Raw genomic sequence first — 20,082 nt, forward strand, 5'->3', positions numbered from 1 at the left:
CGGTGGCTGAGGGGTTACTGGAGTTCAGTGTGGCGGTCTAAATAAAGTCCAGTCTGGACCAGGTCTGGGACCTTCTGACCCTCAGAGACAGCGCTGTGAGTCAGTTCAGGAGGTTTGATCTGCTTCATCAGTTCTGCCTGTTTTAAAAGCCGTGAAGCCCAGAGATAAAGTTAAAGTTAAAGTTAAAGTTAAAGTAAAAGTAAAAGTAAAAGTAAAAGTAAAAGTTAAAGTTAAAGTTAAAGTAAAAGTAAAAGATAAAGTTAAAGTTAAAGAAAATGTTTATTTCAGAATAAAAGAGTGAACGGTGGAGGCAGCTGCTGCAGTCTGGATCCATCAGAACTCTTCTACACTTCCACTGCTGGTTTTTAAGAACTCATGAATCTTCCAGTTTTTGAAAATGACACAGTAGGACGTATCCCCGTTCTGACACGGGGACGTCCAGCTGGCCGGGCGTCCAGCGTCAGTCCTTCACGCTGTAGTTCCGGACCCTGCTCCTCCTGCGGGCGGCGGTCTGCTGCCTGCTGTTGGGTGGAGGGTGGGACGGGTTCCTCTGCTGCTGGACCTCCGGCGGCGGCCGTCTGCCCCGCCCCCCCGGCTCCGTCCCCGGCTCGCTGTCTCCTGTCAGGACGAAGCAGAGACCTGCAGAGTCAGCGGTTTGTGTCACGGAGTCCATCACGGCGGCGGCGCCTGCTCGGGTTGGGAAACCGGGAGAAAAGACACCGTCCTTATGCAATGTGTTGGTCCCAGGTTGACACTGGGCCTGTCCTCTGATCAGCTGATGATCAGCTGATGCCAGGCGTGGTGTGATGTCCTCTGGACGGACACGGTGTCCAGACGGCCTGCAGACACTGTGTCACTGAACCCGCATGAATCCAACACCTGATCAGAATGCTGAGGTTGGTCTGGCCGGATTGGAGCCTCTTGTGGGCCCGTTTTGGCCCACGGGCCTTATGTTTGGCCTTGTGGGACTAATGTTCTTCCTGCTCATGGAAAGCTTTCGCTTGTTCCAGAGACATGTCCCTCTGCCACCAGCAGGAGCTGCTGGTTCTTACCTTCTGAGAGGCGGAGTCCAGCGTCCAGCAGGTCCCACAGCGCCTTCAGGGACTGCAGGGACCCGCCTGGGGACGGACCGCCGTCCTCACTGTGACGGCGGGTCTGAGGGACAAGTGGAGGAGGATTTTACTGGACGTGTCCTGGTTCCTGGTTTCTGGGTCCTGGTGGGGTTCGGCTGTTACCTGGGCGGTGGGGGGTCGGGGGGACCGGCTGGTGGGGGGACTGTCCTGGCCGGGCTCTGGGAGGACCTGTCCAGCAGCAGGGACAGCACTGCGCTTCACAGCAAACTGCAGCTCCTGTGGACACAAAGACCCCAGAGTCAGAGACAACGCCCCCATGAGGACAGGGAGGGAACAGCATGACCCACAACCACAGTCACAAAGCCAGAGTGGAGAGCTGGAACAGGGCGGGGCGGGGCGAGGAGGGGTATCTGGAGGGCAGGGAGGGGTATCTAGAGGGCAGGGAGGGGTATCTAGAGGGCAGGGAGGGGTATCTAGAAGGCAGGGCAGGGTGGGGGTACCTGGAGGGTGGAGCAGGGTGGGGTACCTGGAGGGTGGAGCAGGGTGGGGTACCTGGAGGGTGGAGCAGGGTGGGGTACCTGGGAGGTGAGGCGGTGCTGCAGCTGCTCCAGCAGAAACAGGCCCTGCGGCTGCAGGGGGGCTGGCTTCTCTGGCTTCTCTGGCTTCTCTGGCTTCTCTGGCTTCACTGCGTCTGGAACACAAAGACGTCTCATGTAATCTGATCCTGAATCAGATCAGATCCCCACCAGTAAAGAGATTTTAAAGAGAGTCAACAGACGGCTGATGCTCTGGCTTCCTGTTTGGCGTTCCCTGATACTGAATCAGAATCAGAATCAGATTTTATTTATATAGCACTTTTCATATTAATAAAAACAACGCAAAGTGCTGAACATTAAAAACAGTCATAAAAACAAAAAGAATAAAAACCGCGCCATCAAACAGTATGCACCACACACACACTCACACTCACACTCACACTCACACTCACACTCTACCATTAATTCGCACAGAACAGAGGAGACATGGCATGGCACTGAGCATCTTAGGGAAAACGCCACCAGTGGGGCCCCCCACACCAAGGGAAGTCGAGGGTCAATTAAAACTGGGGCTCCAGCGCCCGACCCCCGACCCCGACAGACCATGGGAACTTGCACACCAAAGTGTGGAGCCCCCAGGCCAGCCGGGACCAGAGTACCCGGGCACAGTAACCCCAGCGTTGGACCAGGACCAACTCCCGGTGTGAAGGACCCCCCTCAGAGTGAAGGACCCCCCTGAGGAAACACTGGAATTAAACAGCTAAAACATAATAAAATATGACACGAAATTAAAATAAGATAATAAGATAGGATTATAAAGTAAAAAAAAAAAAAAGTAAAACAAGTTGAATGTGCATAATAAAATAGAATAAAATTACATAAATAAGAATGGAATAAGAGGACTATAAAAGGTCAGTTAAAAGCCTGATTAAAAAGGTGTGTTTTCAACCTCCCTTTAAAAATATCAACGGTCTCTGTGGTCCTGAGGTGCTCTGGCAGGCTGTTCCACAGGCGGGGGCCATAATGGCCAAAAGCCGCCTCACCATGAGTCTTGGTTCTGGCTTTAGGAACACACAATAGGCCGCTGCCAGAGGACCTCGGGGCCGCGAGGGTCGATAGGGTAAAAACAGATCAGCTAAATAAGAAGGCGCAAGGCCGTTAAGACATTTAAAAACTAATAAGAGAACCTTAAAATCGATCCTGAAGCGGACAGGGAGCCAATGCAGCGACTGTAAAACCGTCCAGATACTGTCCTCAGGACTGGTCCTCGCCGGAGCGGCTCCAGAAGGCAGCCTGCTTGTGATTCTGAGGATGAACCGTCTGACCTGCATGAGTTCAGAGAGTCCCGAGTCCTGCTGGACTAGAACCCACTGGAACCACAGAGCCAAACTTCAGCAGCTTCACCTCTGTGTGTGTGTGTGTGTGTGTGTGTGTGTGTGTGTGTGTGTGTGTGTGTGTGCGTACCCGGGGCCTCTCCGGAGCTGATGTGGGCCCGGAGCCGGTTGCCCATCTCGATCAGCTGCTGCTTCTCTCTGCTCAGACGGGCGATGCAGCCGGCCGCCTGCTTCAGCCTGCTGTGCAGCCGAGAGGAGCCGCCGCCCGCCCCACGGGGGTCTGCAGTCCCACCAGACCCCCCTCCAGACCCCCGGCTGGAGGCCGGAGGAGGGGCGCTGCTCCCGGCCCGATGGAGGTCTTCAGTCCCACCAGACCCCCCTCCAGACCCCCGGCTGGAGGCCGGCCGGTGCAGAGGAGTGTTAGCCGCTGGGCCGGGCTCGGCTGGTACACGCTGTGAGCCGAGTGGTCGTTGGGACGGGGTCGGAGCGGGGGTCGGAGCGGGGGTCGGAGCGGGGGTCAGGCCGGCCGCTGAGGGCTCTACAGAGGCCTGGGCTCCGTCCGGGTGGAGGTGGTGGCCAAAGGCCTCCATCTGCTGGCTCATCTGGGTAATGACGGCTCGCAGCGCGGCGTTCTGCTCCTGCAGACGCTCCAGCTCCGCCGCCGGAGCGTCTGCACGCGGCGAGGTTCCCTGAGGGGAAGAAGACCACCTCCTCAGCAGGGAGCACGCTTCACCTGAGAGCTTCACCTGAGTTCATCCTGAATACCAAACACATGGGGCTGAAGAGAAGTGTCAGAAGCAACATTTCACTCTGAGGGTTCACTTTCTGTTAAACACAGACACAGAGACCAAAAAAACCCAAGAGACTCTCCCTGGTCTACGCTGTCCTCCTCCTGGTCTCCCTGGTCTACACTGTCCTCCTCCTGGTCTCCCTGGTCTACACTGTCCTCCTCCTGGTCTCCCTGGTCTACGCTGTCCTCCTCCTGGTCTCCCTGGTCTACGCTGTCCTCCTCCTGGTCTCCCTGGTCTACGCTGTCCTCCTCCTGGTCTACGCTGTCCTCCTCCTGGTCTCCCTGGTCTACGCTGTCCTCCTCCTGGTCGCCCTGGTCTACGCTGTCCTCCTCCTGGTCTCCCTGGTCTACGCTGTCCTCCTCCTGGTCTCCCTGGTCTACACTGCCCCCCCACAGTCTTGGTGAATACTGACGAAAGAATAAGTTGCACTCTGACGAGAACATGCGGCAGCTTGAAGGATTGCCCTGAGGGCAGACCAGGCTCCACCCAGACTCCACCCAGACTCCACCCAGACTCCACCCAGACTCCGGAGCCACATGACGGTGACAGCAGGGTCTGAACAGGCCCCATGAATCATTCCTGCTACGCCACGCCACGCTGCTGTGCTGCTGGATGAACAAAGCTGAATGCAGTTCTTCATTTGTCCAGAAGAGGGCACTCCAAAGCAGTGAAAAATCTAAAGCCTCCACCCTCAGCTGATCACTCTGTACACACTGTAACATGAAGTCCTTCCTCCTGATTTTCCTCTGTTGCTTGAAGCAGTCCACCTGTTTGATACTGAACTACATGAACCTTCAGGACAAGGACCGGTTCAGCAGGTCAGCGTGATGCGAGAACCCGACCCATCAGAGTCCAGGAGGACACAGCTGATGGAACATGATGGAGGTGGTCTGAATCTGTCTACCCTGAATATCAATCCCTCTGTGTGGGTCAGACCAGGTGAGTCCTCTGGGTCCCCCCCCCCCCCCCCCCCCCCCCACAGTGAACCCACCTCCAGGGCCCGGTCTCGCTCCTCCAGGGCAGAACGGTACCGGAGGTTCAGGTCCCTCACTTCCTCCTCCCTCTCCTTCAGGTCTGCTTCAGCCTGAAGCACAGAGGAACACAGGAGGCCTGAGGACACCATCCAACCAGGAACATCCAACCAGCACCATCCAACCAGCACCATCCAACCAGGAACATCCAACCAGCACCATCCAACCAGGAACATCCAACCAGGAACATCCAACCAGCACCATCCAACCAGCACCATCCAACCAGGAACATCCAACCAGGAACATCCAACCAGCACCATCCAACCAGCACCATCCAACCAGGAACATCCAACAAGCACCATCCAACCAGCAACATCCAACCAGGAACATCCAACCAGGAACATCCAACTATCCAACCAGCACCATCCAACCAGCACCATCCAACCAGGAACATCCAACCATCCAACCAGGAACATCCAACCAGGAACATCCAACCAGGAACATCCAACCAGGAACATCCAACTATCCAACCAGGAACATCCAACCAGCACCATCCAACCAGCACCATCCAACCAGGAACATCCAACCAGGAACATCCAACCAGGAACATCCAACCAGCACCATCCAACCAGGAACATCCAACTATCCAACCAGCACCATCCAACCAGCACCATCCAACCATCCAACCAGGAACATCCAACCAGCACCATCCAACCAGGAACATCCAACCAGGAACATCCAACTATCCAACCAGGAACATCCAACCAGCACCATCCAACCATCCAACCAGGAACATCCAACCAGGAACATCCAACCAGCACCATCCAACCATCCAACCAGCACCATCCAACCAGGAACATCCAACCAGCACCATCCAACCAGGAACATCCAACCAGCACCATCCAACCATCCAACCAGGAACATCCAACCAGCACCATCCAACCAGCACCATCCAACCATCCAACCAGGAACATCCAACCAGCACCATCCAACCAGGAACATCCAACCAGCACCATCCAACCAGGAACATCAAACCAGCACCATCCAACCAGGAACATCCAACCAGCACCATCCAACCAGGAACATCCAACCAGGACCATCCAACCAGCACCATCCAACCATCCAACCAGGAACATCCAACCAGCACCATCCAACCAGCACCATCCAACCATCCAACCAGGAACATCCAACCAGCACCATCCAACCAGCACCATCCAACCAGGAACATCAAACCAGCACCATCCAACCAGCACCATCCAACCATCCAACCAGGAACATCCAACCAGGAACATCCAACCAGCACCATCCAACCATCCAACCAGGAACATCCAACCAGCACCATCCAACCAGCACCATCCAACCATCCAACCAGGAACATCCAACCAGCACCATCCAACCAGCACCATCCAACCAGGAACATCCAACCAGCACCATCCAACCAGGAACATCCAACCAGCACCATCCAACCAGGAACATCCAACCAGCACCATCCAACCATCCAACCAGGAACATCCAACCAGCACCATCCAACCATCCAACCAGCACCATCCAACCAGCACCATCCAACCAGGAACATCCAACCAGCACCATCCAACCAGGAACATCCAACCAGGAACATCCAACCAGGAACATCCAACCATCCAACCAGGAACATCCAACCAGCACCATCCAACCATCCAACCAGGAACATCCAACCAGCACCATCCAACCAGGAACATCCAACCAGCACCATCCAACCATCCAACCAGGAACATCCAACCATCCAACCAGGAACATCCAACCAGCACCATCCAACCATCCAACCAGGAACATCCAACCAGCACCATCCAACCAGGAACATCCAACCAGCACCATCCAACCAGGAACATCCAACCAGCACCATCCAACCATCCAACCAGGAACATCCAACCAGCACCATCCAACCATCCAACCAGCACCATCCAACCAGGAACATCCAACCAGCACCATCCAACCAGGAACATCCAACCAGGAACATCCAACCATCCAACCAGGAACATCCAACCAGCACCATCCAACCATCCAACCAGGAACATCCAACCAGCACCATCCACCACCGTCCAACCAGCACCATCTAACCAAAACCATCCAAGAACAATTATAAATGTGTTGTCCCACTGTTACTGCTTGTCAGAGTGTTCCTGTTGTTTCCATGGAAACAGGCATCATATGTAAAGTGTTGCTGTGTGAAGGTGAAACTTGTCTGACAGGAAAAGGTAAAAGGTGTTTTCACTGAAAGCGTGGTGTGCGATCAGTGTTTGACTGCATGCTGGTTAGGGTTTCAGTCTGAGGCAGCATCACGTGCAAACAGCATTACTGAACTGAGGCTCGGCTGCTCAGACAATATGTGAGATGATCTGCCACCCTGGGAATGAATGAATCTGGGAAGAAAAACCAGAAAAGATTCAGGAAGAAGTGACAGACTGACAGTCAGAGAACACGCAGGTCGGCCAGCGGCTGCTCTTCTGCCGTCCTCTGCTGACGAAGCTCTTCCAGGCTGCCTGAGGCTCTACCGGGTAGAGCTTTACTCTGAAGTAAAGACGGAATCCAAACTACAGCAGGTAGCGCCTCCAACACTCCAGGTTCTCAGTAGTGAAATAAACAGCAGTCAGTCTTAACTTCTGACCTTCTATTTTTACAAGGACACAAGTCCTCTGGTCTTCCAGATGACTGATGCTCCATATATAACACCCAGCAGGGTCCGGGCCGCTTGAAGAGGGAAAGCAACCCCCGTGGAACGCTCCCGGCATGCACATGTTAACGTATCATATGCACATGTCATTTACATTTCAGCGGTTATAAATAGAAAGCTGCTGCTGAAAAACATCCAAACGTGTCTCAAAGAGCCGTCTTCAAATGTTCTGCCTCTTCTTCGGTGTTTTCACGTTGTCTGATATAAATGGTCTCAGACTGAAGCTCTTCCAAAGAAAGCAACAGCAGATCAGAAATCCAGAGAGTGAGGATAAATAAAGCCAGTGTTTTTACACTCAGCACCGTCGGTGGAGGATGAACACTTTCAAAAAGCAAAAGAACAAATATAACAAGATATGTTGTAAAAATAAAAAACAATATACTATAATGCTCCTTCTGGATTTCTTCAGTCTGATAGTGTAGAACACAACATCTGGCACGAAGAACTGAAACTCAATACTTCAAAGTATCGAGAGAACATTCAACTAAAGTGAAAGACTTTCTGCAGAACCAGACTCAGAGGAGACTTCCTCAGACCCAGACTGCAGAACCAGGCTCAGAGCAGACTGCTCATGTTAGTGCAGGACTGTCACATGTTTGTGACGGGTGTGGTTGATGGTCCTGCTCGCTGTTCTGCAATCTGTGGCTCTGCAGCCAGAAACGGCTCCACAGGAGGAAAACAGCAATCTGAAACAGTTAAAAGTGTAATAAAATCTGTGAAGTTACTTTGATTTTTAAAATGAAGCAACCCTAAATCTTCGTGTTTTCTTCATTTTGAAGGTTTGATTGGATGAGAAGTGGGTAAAATCAGCTGTTCTGTGAAGAGGGCCTGGACTGGCGGGGGGTCTGCATGGAGCGGCGGTGGGCGGGGCTACCTGCTCTCGGGCCTGGCTCAGGTCCTGGATCAGCTGCTCGTTGGCGAGGTAGAGCTCCGCCCGGGCATCCTCGCAGCGCCTCTGCCACTCCAGCTCCACCTGGACTCTGGCCTGCTCCAGCTCCTGCTCTCTCCTCAGACCGGCGCTCAGCTGGCGCTTGTAGCTGGGACCCAGCAGAGGGAGACCATGAGCAAGGCGAGACGAGGCCGGAGCGGCGGACGAGCGGCGGACGAGCCTCATGAGGACGAGGCCGGAGCGGCGGACGGGCCTCATGAGGACCGTGCCTGGAGTTGACCTCTCACCCCTCGCTCAGCTCTCGGCTGCTCTCCAGCTGGCGGCGCAGCTTGGCGGCTTCCTCCTGCAGAGAGACGGTCTGGGTGTCCCTGGCCACCGTCTCGGAGCAGACCCTCTGGGTGTGGCGGTCCCAGGCGGTCCGGGTTCGCTCCGCCTCCGACCGGAGCCTGAACAGAGTGACACTCAGGGTCCAGACCGGGTTCTCCAGCGTGGGCTCAGACCGGTCCTCATGACCCGCCTCACCTCCGGATGGTCTCCTCTGCCTTCTGCTGGTCTTCCTGTGCACGTTGTGCACGTGCAGCCAGAGCCTCCGTGCTCCTCTGCAGCTCCAGGACCTGTTCCTGTTCGCCCTGCAGCTGCTGGGCCAGAGCCTGGCACCGAGCCTCCAGCCCAGCCTCGCGCTCCCTCAGGGCCCCGACTTCCTCTGCATGCCTGCAGGGTCAGGGTCAAGGGTCAGAGTCAGAGGCAGGGTCAGGGGTCAGACACAGGGTCAGGGTCAGAGGCAGGGTCAGGGTCAGAGGCAGGGTCAGGGGTCAGACACAGGGTCAGGGTCAGAGGCAGGGTCAGAGGCAGGGTCAGGGTCAGACACAGGGTCAGGGTCAGAGGCAGGGTCAGGGTCAGAGGCAGGGTCATTGTCAGGGTCAGAGGCAGGGTCAGGGTCAGACACAGGGTCATTGTCAGGGTCAGAGGCAGGGTCAGGGTCAGAGGCAGGGTCAGGGGTCAGACACAGGGTCAGGGTCAGGGTCAGGGTCAGAGGCAGGGTCAGAGGCAGGGTCAGGGTCAGAGGCAGGGTCATTGTCAGGGTCAGAGGCAGGGTCAGACACAGGGTCAGGGTCAGGGTCAGGGTCAGAGGCAGGGTCAGGGTCAGACACAGGGTCAGGGTCAGAGACAGGGTCAGGGTCAGGGTCAGGGTCAGAGACAGGGTCAGGGTCAGGGTCAGGGTCAAGGGTCAGGGTCAGAGGCAGGGTCAGACACAGGGTCAGGGTCAGGGTCAGGGTCAGACACAGGGTCAGGGTCAGACACAGGGTCAGGGTCAGGGTCAGGGTCAGACACAGGGTCAGGGTCAGACACAGGGTCAGGGTCAGGGTCAGGGTCAGAGGCAGGGTCAGGGTCAGACACAGGGTCAGGGTCAGGGTCAGGGTCAGGGTCAGAGGAAGGGTCAGGGTCAGGGTCAGACACAGGGTCAGGGTCAGGACCAGCAGGTGTAGGTCACGTTGACCTGCACGTGAAAAGCTTGGACTGAGTTTCATCAGTGACTCACTTCTTCATGTGACCTTTGACCTCCTCCTCCGTGGCCTTCCTCCACTGCAGCTGGTTCTCCAGCTCCTCCTTCCTGTGACAGACGGCAGCCTCAGCCTCGCCGGCGCCGGGGCAGCGGGGCGCCGGCGCCGGCGCGGTGCGTTCAGGTACGTACGTGTCGGCGCTGGCGTTCCGCTGGTCCTGGAGCAGCTGCTCCCTGTGCTCCAGCTGAGCCTGCAGCTCCTGGCAGAGCAGCCTGGACGCCTCTGCAGCCTCTGCAGCCCGGAGCCGGGCCCGGCGGCGGCCCGCCGCCTCCTGAAGCAGCCGCTCCTCCTGCACCCGGGCCATCTCCAGCTGGAAGTCCTGCCGCTGCCGCCTGAGCCGGTCCTCCACAGCGCTGCTCATGTCCTGCAGGAGAACCGGCACCGTGCTTCACCAGGACCACCCGGACCCTCACAGCCAGTCCCACACCCGCCAGCCGCCGTGCGCAGCGCGCCACACACTGCCAGAGGCTGGCGTTTGTGGTTTTCCACATTTCAGCCTGTGTCCAGGTCACGGGGGGGGCTCCATGTTTCCATGGACACTCTGCTGCACATTCAAACCATCAGCCTTGATGTGGAAAAAGGAGAAGGTCACACTTCACAGAGCAGGCTGAGAGTGTGTGTGTGTGTGTGTGTGTGTGTGTGTAAACTACCCCTCCAGTCCAGAAGGGGGGATAAGGCGAGCAGAGAGCTGAATGAAAGGTGTGGTGGAGGTCAGTGAGGTGCGGTCAGAGGAGGCCGGGCCTCCCCTGCCGTCATGGAAAGAAATACAAAATACAATGAAAAAACAAATGAAACGGTTGTATTTTCTCATCTCCGGCCTCATGCTAGGGGGCGCTCATGATGCCAGGCGGTGGCAGTGGAATAAGACATTTACAGGAAGCTGTCAAGTGCTGAGTCGTCAGTTTCTTTCTTCTGGCCTTGTCATATATTGGGAATGGAGGATTATATTCAGGAGCTAAAACAATTCTCAGCTTTGGATTTCTGCTGGAAGGAGGAAATAAAATCTAAAGGCAGACCGACGCCAGAGCTGAGGGGTTAGCTTCAGAGCAGGGATCAGAAAACCTGCTCCTTTAAAACGGACTGGTAGAGAAAGAGCCTTTTCTCACCCAGTTCATTCATAAGTAAAGGTAAGACTGTAATGGCATTTTTTAAATGGAATGTGCTTTGATAGACTAAAGCCAAAGCATGAAGAGCAGTTTTTTTTGTGAAACTTTTTTTTTCTGTTTTTTTATTAAATGCGTGAGTGTGTGTGTGTGTGTGTGTGTGTGTAAAACCGCTGCCTAACCCCCCTTCGCTCTAAAGATGGGCTCTCGCTTCTGAGAGACAAGGACGCAATTGCAAACAGGTGGAAAGAGCACTGGAAGGACCTCTTAAACAGGGACACCACTCCTGAGATGGAGGCCCTTGACCAACTCCCCCAACAGCCCATCGAGGAAAGCAAGGGAGAAGCACCGAGCCTGGAGGAAGTACAGGACGCCTTCAGGAAGATGAGAAACAACAAGGCTGCTGGACCTGACGGCATCCCAGCAGAAGTCCTGAAGATAGGCGGCCCTGATCTTCTGAAGCACATCCATGCCCTGTTTCTGAAAATATGGGAAGAAGAGGAAATCCCTGCACAGCGTAGGGCCGCCCTGGTTGTCTCCATCTTTAAAAAGGGGGACAAGGCTGACTGCGGGAATTACCGTGGCATTACTCTCCTGTCCTCCGTAGGGAAAGCCCTTGCTCGGGTCTTGGCCCCCTGTCAGAGAGCACTCTTCCCGAGTCCCAGAGTGGTCCTGGCAAAGACTGGCTGCCCAGAAAAATACATTGGGGTACTGAGACTGCTGCATGACAATATGTCTGCCACTGCACTCAGTGGCAGTGGAGACGAAACAGAACCCTTCAGAGTTGACACGGGAGTCCAACAGGGATGTGTCATCGCCCCAACACTATTCTCCATCTATGTTGCTGCTGTCCTCCATCTCACAAGCCAACATCTGCCCCCGGGGGTCAAAATTATGTATAGAACCGATGACCAAATTCTCAACATCAATCGATTCAGAGCTAAAGGTCAAACCTCCACCATATCCACCATGGAGCTGCAGCATGCAGACCATAATGCTCCGTAGCCTCTCAGAAGAGGACCTTCAGAGCATCCTGTCTGCTTTTGCCAGAGCATACAAACAGCTCGGTCTGGCCGTCAATATAAAAAAGACCAAAATACTCCACCAACCACCACCGAGTTGCAGCCCGCTCGCCACGTCTCCAAACATCTGCATTGATAACATCCGACTGGAAAATGTGGACCACCTCCCGCACCTCGGCAGCCTCGTCTCATCGAAGGCTGTCATTGATGATGAAGTACACCGCCGCCTCAGCAGGGCCAGCGGGGCCTTCTCAAGACTAAGGAGGAGAGTCTCCAAGTGGACACTAAAGTCCTGGTCTATAAAGCAGTGCTGCTCCCCGCTCGCTGGTATGGATCAGAAGCCTGGACCGCATACAGCAGGTACCTGAAGGCACTTGAGGCACACCGTCAGAGACGCCTCCGAAAACTCCTCAGGATTCGCTGGGAGGACAGATGCACCAACATCAGCGTCCTGGAGGAGGCGGACATCCCCACCATCACTGCCACCGCTGCCCAGAACCAGCTCAGATGGATCGGCCATGTTGTCCGAACGCCTGACTCCCGCCTCCCAAAACAAGTCCTGTACCCCCAGCGAGCTGCAGGGAGGCGGGCTCCGGGAGGCCAGAAGAAGAGATTCAAGGACAATAGAAACAAACCTAAAGAAGGGCCACAAAGACCTGAAAGCTTGGGAAGACATGGCAACTGACAGGGCGACCTGGAGGAATATTGTCCGTGAGGGCGTCGCACAGCACAGTGCTGACCTCCGTCATGCTGCACAAGACCACCGCAGACTCAGGAAGGAGAGAGCAACCTCCAGACAGGCCCCCCAAACCCAACACCACTGCATCCCCCTGCCTCCAAACCCACCACCACCGCATCCCCCTGCCCCCAAACCCATCACCACTGCATCCCCCTGCCCCCAAACCCACCACCACTGCATCCCCCTGCCCCCAAACCCATCACCACTGCATCCCCCTGCCCCCAAACCCACCACCACTGCATCCCCCTGCCCCCAAACCCACCACCACCGCATCCCCCTGCCCCCAAACCCATCACCACTGCATCCCCCTGCCCCCAAACCCACCACCACTGCATCCCCCTGCCCCCAAACCCATCACCACTGCATCCCCCTGCCCCCAAACCCATCACCACTGCATCCCCCTGCCCCCAAACCCACCACCACTGCATCCCCCTGCCCCCAAACCCACCACCACCGCATCCCCCTGCCCCCAAAACCCAACACCACTGCATCCCCCTGCCCCCAAACCCAACACCACTGCATCCCCCTGCCCACATTGCAGCAGAATAATCGGGTCCAGAATCGGCCTCTTTGCCCACCTGAAGACCCACAAGAGCCAAGAGGGAGGACAGACATACTCCACGACGAGTGACCGCCGATGATGATGGTGTGTGTGTGCTTCTTGTGAACAGGCTGCTCTGGAGGAGGTTTGTAAATGTGACGGATGACGCCAGTGCCTCCCCGGCCATGAAGCTCGCCGCACGCGGCTGACGGAGTGTGAAGTTTCCAGAGAACCGCAGGCGGAAACACACTTTCCTGCAGCGCAGACCATCTAGACATGAAGCGCAGAGTTTACACCGGGATCTCATACTACTGCAGGTCCTGAACCTTGAAAACACCTCATGGCCCGGAACCCAGTCAGCCTGAAGCTACATTTCCAGGGCAGGCTCCAGCAGAGCGTTAATGCCCCATCCCACCCCACCCCCTCACCATACTCCACCCCCACCCCGCCCACGACCTGCTGTCATGCCATGCACACACACACACGACCGTGTTCACAGGGAGCTCCGTCACGTCTTCCTCCGCCTGCAGACTCCAACACACCAGAGAGAGAGAGAGTGTGTGTGTGTGTGTGTGTGTGTGTACCTCTCTCTGTCTCTTCAGTTCTGCCTCCATACTTCTTATCTTCTGCTGCAGAATCAGCTTCGTGTGCTCAAACTTCTCCACCTGGCTGTGAAAGTCACTTAACACACACACACACACACAGTAAATAATAACCTTGTTTTGTGTCACTGTGTTTTTAATCAGCTGATTATACTGTCAGTCGTTGGGCTGTCTGTGAGAAGCAGAGGGACTGAGGTGTGTGTTGTGTGTGTTGTGTGTCGTCCACTCGTCTTTCAGGTCGTGACTGTTTGACTCTGTGCTCCACATGTCTCACATGAGGGCTGTCCAGCCGGTCAGTTCCTGGTAGAGGTGTGTTGACCATAAACAGGCTCATGTTTGGAGCTCAAATGAAGGGTAGAATTACTGTTTGCCTCGCTGTCCTCCTGATAGATCACACCTGAGAGGAACTGCCTGTCACGCCGGTCTCTGAACATGTAGCACCCTGTCCTATCAGATGAGAGGGAGCTCAGCGGCTATAGATGCCACAGTTATTTCTTTCATATCCATTAAATGCAGCGGTCGATCTATATTTTTGGTTTTTCCTGTGTACAGTTTGGTCTGAAGGGCTTCACTGTTTCCTGGAGAATGTACTCAGATGCTGTTGGACTCATGAGGCTGGATGAGAGGCTCAGGCTTGTTTTAGCAATTTCTTAAAGGAATACTCCACCCAAAAAATGATTTGGCCTCATTTTCTACTCACCCTCATGCTGAGAAACACTCTGGAGCAGTTTTTTGATGTTTCAAATGCAGTTGGAGATGTTTGGGGACTTTAGTTGTCAACAAACAGGGACTGACAGAGCCCGACAGAAAAAACGGTCCATAAAGTCCACAAAAACGTTCCCATTTTCCTTCATACTGCTCGTCCGCTGTAATCCAAGTGTCCTGAGCGCGTAACGTCCATAATTAATTTTTAACGAAGTAATTTAGTATATTTTAAGAGCTCAAACAGTGCGCTCTCATACTGCTCCAGTGCATGTCTGCGCGCAGCCTGAACTACGGAAGCTGCAGCAGACCAAGCAACTCGCTTGCGCGCTTTCAGCGACTGCTTTTCTAAATTGCAAGCGTAGAAGAAGACGTTCCGCTGTTTATATTCTGCTGTGAGTGACCGAGCTGTGGACAATCACAAAAGTGATTGGCTACTGTTTTAAAGCTTTGAATTCGGTGTCCTGCTGAAAGGGCACAAGCGTGTTGCTTGGTCTGCCGCGGCTTCCGTAGTTCAGGGTGCGCGCACAGACATGCACCTGAGCTGTACGAGAGCGCACTGTTTACGCTCTTAAAATGTACTAAATGACCTCGTTAAGAATTAATTATGGACGTTACCCACTCAGGACACTTGGATTACAGCGGACGAGCAGTATGAAGGAAAATGGGAACGTTTTGTGGACTTTATGGACCATTTTTTCTGTCGGGCTCTGTCGGTCCCTGTTTGTTGACAACGAAAGTCCCCAAACATCTCCAAATGCATTTGAAACATCAAAAAAGTGCTCCAGAGTGTTTCTCAGCATGAGGGTGAGTAGAAAAAATGAGGCCAAATCGTTTTTTGGGTGGAGTATTCCTTTAACATCAAGGACAATCTACTGAATTGGACCTTGAAGCCGAGGAGACGCGATTCCTGCTGCCCAGCCCAGCTTCACTTCAGGACGACACTCTTTCACTGACAGTCTCTGAGTGGTGGACTGTCCTCTGTCCTCTGGACGGCTCATCTGGACGCAAAAGAAGTGGACATGGCCCTAATCTCACCTGGAGGATTAAACTCTGAAAACCTCACCGAAAGCTTCAGTCCTCTCAAATGAAAAGCATGAACAAGGCTTCCACTGAGCCAGTATCCAGAGCGAGTAGTCACTGACTGTCTCACTGAGGCTCACTATATGCTGACGATTCATCATTATTTCATTCTAACCTGGATTCGGGATTCAGAAAGCTTTCGGGGTAGAATCTAAACCTTGGTAAAAGTTCTTGTTTTCCCGTCAATGACTAGGCTCTACAAGCAGAGAACACCGTGCCATGTGACGGTGTGTGTTCTGATCACACGCTGGGCTGTCCTGAGCTCCAGTTAAGGGCGTCACTGTTGGACTTTGAACTCCTCTACTGCTGAACTGGTCTCTGCTCCCGGTCCAGAGGAGCTCGAGTCCAGCTCCACTCTTCCTGGTTCATAATCCTGGACTCGGTGGCTCCATTAACCGAGCAGCCTAGAACCAAAGCCAGCTGTTCGGTCCCAGCGGATCCTGTGAAGTCAAACTAGAAATCACTTCCTCCCTTCCTGGCAGGAACAGCTCCTTTATCTGGAACAATAAGACCTGGAACAGGTGAAGATCTCCAACCAATGGCTAAACCTCGGGGTTGGCTGTCTCTTACTGATCTTTATTATTATTATTTTTCTTTTTCATTAAACACTCTCCATTTCCAGACTGGTGTCACTTCTCGACCACCTCATCCTCTCTCACAGCACCAATCACTTCCTGTTCTCCACTTTACCAACAACCCAGCTGCACCAAGACCCTCCAGACCTGGTTCCACTGTAGATTCCGCCCCCTTCCCCTCAGCTATTCTCTTATAAACTGTTAATGTGCTGATCCCAGTGACCTGTCACATTCATTCAATCTGCCCACATCCAGTTGATCCAGGGATTTTAAAACTCGCCACTTCCTTCAGCACCATGAGCCTGACGATCCAGACCTCTCAGCCTCAGACTGAGACTACGTTTCAGATTCTTTCTGAATGGAAGGGCTAACTTCAGGAATACGAGACCACATGGTCTCTTAGAGCTCTAAGCCAGTGCCGGACGAGGCCGACTGGCCGGTGGAACTGGGAGAGGACACCGATGAGGGCGAGTAGAAGTGGATTAAGTCAAATCCAGTTAAAGTTCCTCCCTGGAGCTGGAGCAGCTGAGTCAGCTGCCCTCCCCCCCCCCCCCCCCCCCCCCCCCCCAATCCCTACTGACCCCCTGAGCCGGTCCAGCTGTGACCGGTGCTCCGCCGCCTCCTGGAGCCTCTGCTTCTCCAGACCGCTGACCTGCGCCTGGAGCCGGCTCAGCTCCGCCTGTCTGGAGAGAACAGCAGGATTACAGCAGGATCCCCCGTTACAGCAGGATCCCCCGTTACAGCAAGATTCCCCCATTACAGCAGGATCCCCCGTTACAGCAGGATTCCACCGTTACAGCAGGCTTCCCCCGTTACAGCAAGATTCCCCCGTTACAGCAGGATCCCCCGTTACAGCAGGATTCCACCGTTACAGCAGGATTCCACCGTTACAGCAAGATTCCACTGTTACAGCAGGATCCCCCATTACAGCAGGATCCCCCGTTACAGCAGGATTCCACCGTTACAGCAAGATTCCACCGTTACAGCAGGATCCCCCGTTACAGCAGGATCCCCCGTTACAGCAGGGTTCCACCGTTACAGCAAGATTCCCCTGTTACAGCAAGATCCCCCGTTACAGCAGGATCCCCCGTTACAGCAAGATTCCCCCGTTACAGCAGGATTCCCCCATTACAGCAGGATTCCCCCATTACAGCAGGATTCCACAGGGTTCCCCTGTTACAGCAGGATTCCCCCGTTACAGCAGGATTCCACCGTTACAGCAGGATCCCCCGTTACAGCAAGATTCCCCCGTTACAGCAAGATTCCCCCGTTACAGCAGGATTCCACAGGGTTCCCCCGTTACAGCAGGATCCCCCGTTACAGCAAGATTCCCCCGTTACAGCAGGATTCCACAGGGTTCCCCCGTTACAGCAGGATCCCCCGTTACAGCAAGGTTCCCCCGTTACAGCAGGATCCCCCGTTACAGCAGGGTTCCACCGTTACAGCAGGATCCCCCGTTACAGCAAGATTCCCCTGTTACAGCAAGATCCCCCGTTACAGCAGGATCCCCCGTTACAGCAAGATTCCCCCGTTACAGCAAGATCCCCCGTTACAGCAGGATTCCACAGGGTTCCCCTGTTACAGCAGGTTCCCCCGTTACAGCAGGATTCCACCGTTACAGCAGGATCCCCCGTTACAGCAGGAGCCACTGTAAGAGAAAGGATCAGCTGATCCAGAGCAGGGGATCCTGCTCCTTCACATTAAAACCAACACCCAGAAACCCCCTGAACCTCAGACACTCCTGCTGTTTACAGCAAGACTGCACAGTTTATGTTGCCTTCATGAAGCTGGAGGAGAACTTTAAGAAGATCCAGTCACAGCTTTAGACCAAGTGGAAAAAACACCAAACTGGTTTTTTACTTTGATCTTATCCTTTATCTGAGCAGGGCGGTCCTGCTGACACAGCGGTCTCTCTTTGGGTTCTCACAGCTCCACGTCTGAGCTGCTGAGGGGGGGCATCAGGAGCTGAGGGTACCTGTGCTGCTCCAGGCTCACAGCTCGGACCAGCACTGCCTCGTAGCTCTCCAGATCCCGGCTCTGCTCGTCTAGGATCTCCAGGTTGAACTGGAAGTCGGTCCTCAGCTGCTGGTGGAGGCTCCTGACAGGCAGGGAAACAGAGGAAGAGTCAAACCCACCTGGAGTCTGGAGAGGAGGCGATATGAAGCTCCTGGAGCTCTGTCGCTCCAGGCTGATCTCTTAATGTGTCTACAGGAAGGCAATGAGACAAACTGCTGAGGACATTAAACCATCTCTGAATGGAGACAGGAGGAACAGCTGATTCCCCCAGCTGAGCTCAACCACTGCTCTGTGAGGCAGGCTGGACCAACGCTGCTTAAAACCAACATGACTGTGAGCAACCAGCAGGACAGAGACATGCGGGATCCATGGAAACCCCCGTTCCAGATGGACTGATCAGTGTTTCAGAAGACACCTGCCTCAGGCTGGCACCAGTCTTATAGGTATTGCTTCAGGAAGTGGCAGCATGTTGCCTCCTGCTCTCACAAAGGCCATTAATTTCCTTTTAGCTTAAGACAGCAGGACCTCACTGGGCCATGTCGCCTGAACGCACCCCGCCCCGCCCGGCAAGAAGAGCTGGTTCCTCATTCTGTCACCGGGCAACCAGCGCTTCCAAACTCAACCGAGGGACGGTAGTGACTCTGCACCGCAGGGGTCCCAGTGTCTTCAGCCCGGTCTGGTAACTGAATAATGAAGCCTGATTTTTAGGTTTATACTGCTGGCTGCCAGATATCCACCTGAGATTAAGAACCAGTTCAACCCAGTTCCTGCTCTGGCCTCTATTGTCCTGGGAGGCAGATAAGATACTTTTCAAATCCTACTCAAATAAATCCACGGATATAATGTAGACAATAGGTGAAGAAATCCAGCCTTTTGTTCTGCAGCTGAACCCTGCTGGAGGTCAGACGTTCACCGGGTCGCCGTCTGAGTCAGGAGCTTTCAGCCAGGAAACCTGCTGAAACATGGAGGAGCGGTGCAGTGTGTGCAGCGTGTGCAGTGTGTGGAGTGTGTGCAGTGTGTGGAGTGTGTGGAGTGTGTGCAGTGTGTGGAGTGTGTGGAGTGTGTGCAGTGTGTGGAGTGTGTGGAGTGTGTGCAGTGTGTGGAGTGTGTGCAGTGTGTGCTGTGTGTGGAGTGTGTGCTGTGTGTCTGCTGCTTGTTCTACACTGTGAAATAAAAAAACTGCTCAACAATAGAGAGCCACGTTTCACAACCTGCTGTTTCACAGGGAACATGAGCCGGAGTCCTGCTGATACCTGAGAGCCCAGACCTCCTCCTCCTGGACTCTACCCACAACACACTGCTGCTGGCCGCGCCGCACGTCCTCCAGGGACATCTGTCCATCCAACTGCATGCTGGGACCTGCACACACACACACACACACACACACACACACACACACACACACACACACACACACACACACACACACACACACACACACACAAACACACACAGACACGCAGCACAACTCTAAACACTACACTCTGAACCGTTCACGTGTTTATACCGATAAAAAGACCACATTTCATTTAATGATGAGCTGCGATCCACACACAATTTAACTTTATGAAATATACAAAACACACTCACTTCAGGAAACGTGTGTGTGCGTGACTGTGCGAGGGAGACCGTGTGTACGTGTTGTGCGTGCACGTGCGTCTGTGTGCGTGTGTGTTACTGTCGACCAAAGCTGAGTCTGAAATGATCAAACCTTCTCTCGTTTCTTCTTTTAAACCATGACCGCTCGCCATGGCAACGCTCCGTCTCTGAAAGCCTTCCCTCCAGAAACAGAGCCGCGCAAAGGTTCCGGACGCTCCTCACAGCAGGGCTGTC

General features: G+C 54.3%; 1 protein-coding gene across 1 annotated transcript; it reads right to left on the reverse strand.

Moving 5' to 3' along the window:
* Nucleotides 1-350: 350 nt before the first annotated feature.
* Nucleotides 351-20,001, reverse strand: ccdc57 (coiled-coil domain containing 57). Its single transcript, XM_030097969.1, has 16 exons — nt 19,961-20,001; nt 19,503-19,608; nt 18,209-18,331; nt 16,815-16,916; nt 13,856-13,952; nt 9,998-10,230; nt 9,845-9,916; nt 8,827-9,015; nt 8,592-8,750; nt 8,290-8,452; nt 4,726-4,818; nt 3,074-3,632; nt 1,652-1,764; nt 1,236-1,349; nt 1,053-1,155; nt 351-618 (listed from the first exon to the last, which is right to left on the reverse strand). The coding sequence occupies exons 1-16, from the start codon at nt 19,998-20,000 to the stop codon at nt 461-463; spliced, it is 2,424 nt and encodes an 807-aa protein (XP_029953829.1). The 5' UTR covers nt 20,001; the 3' UTR covers nt 351-460.
* Nucleotides 20,002-20,082: the final 81 nt, after the last annotated feature.

The sequence above is a fragment of the Salarias fasciatus genome, chromosome 8 (assembly GCF_902148845.1).
Source record: "Salarias fasciatus chromosome 8, fSalaFa1.1, whole genome shotgun sequence".
Classification (NCBI taxonomy): domain Eukaryota; kingdom Metazoa; phylum Chordata; class Actinopteri; order Blenniiformes; family Blenniidae; genus Salarias; species Salarias fasciatus.

Bases quoted from the DNA above. Each gene is read 5' to 3' on its own strand.
- ccdc57 (XM_030097969.1), bottom strand. From the start codon at position 20,000: ATGGCGAGCGGTCATGGTTTAAAAGAAGAAACGAGAGAAG. The intron at 10,231-13,855 runs GTACACACACAC...GTTCTCCTGCAG, and splicing joins AACTGAAGAGACAGAGAGAG to GACATGAGCAGCGCTGTGGA. The intron at 1,765-3,073 runs GTACGCACACAC...TTTGTGTTCCAG, and splicing joins CAGCTCCGGAGAGGCCCCGG to ACGCAGTGAAGCCAGAGAAG.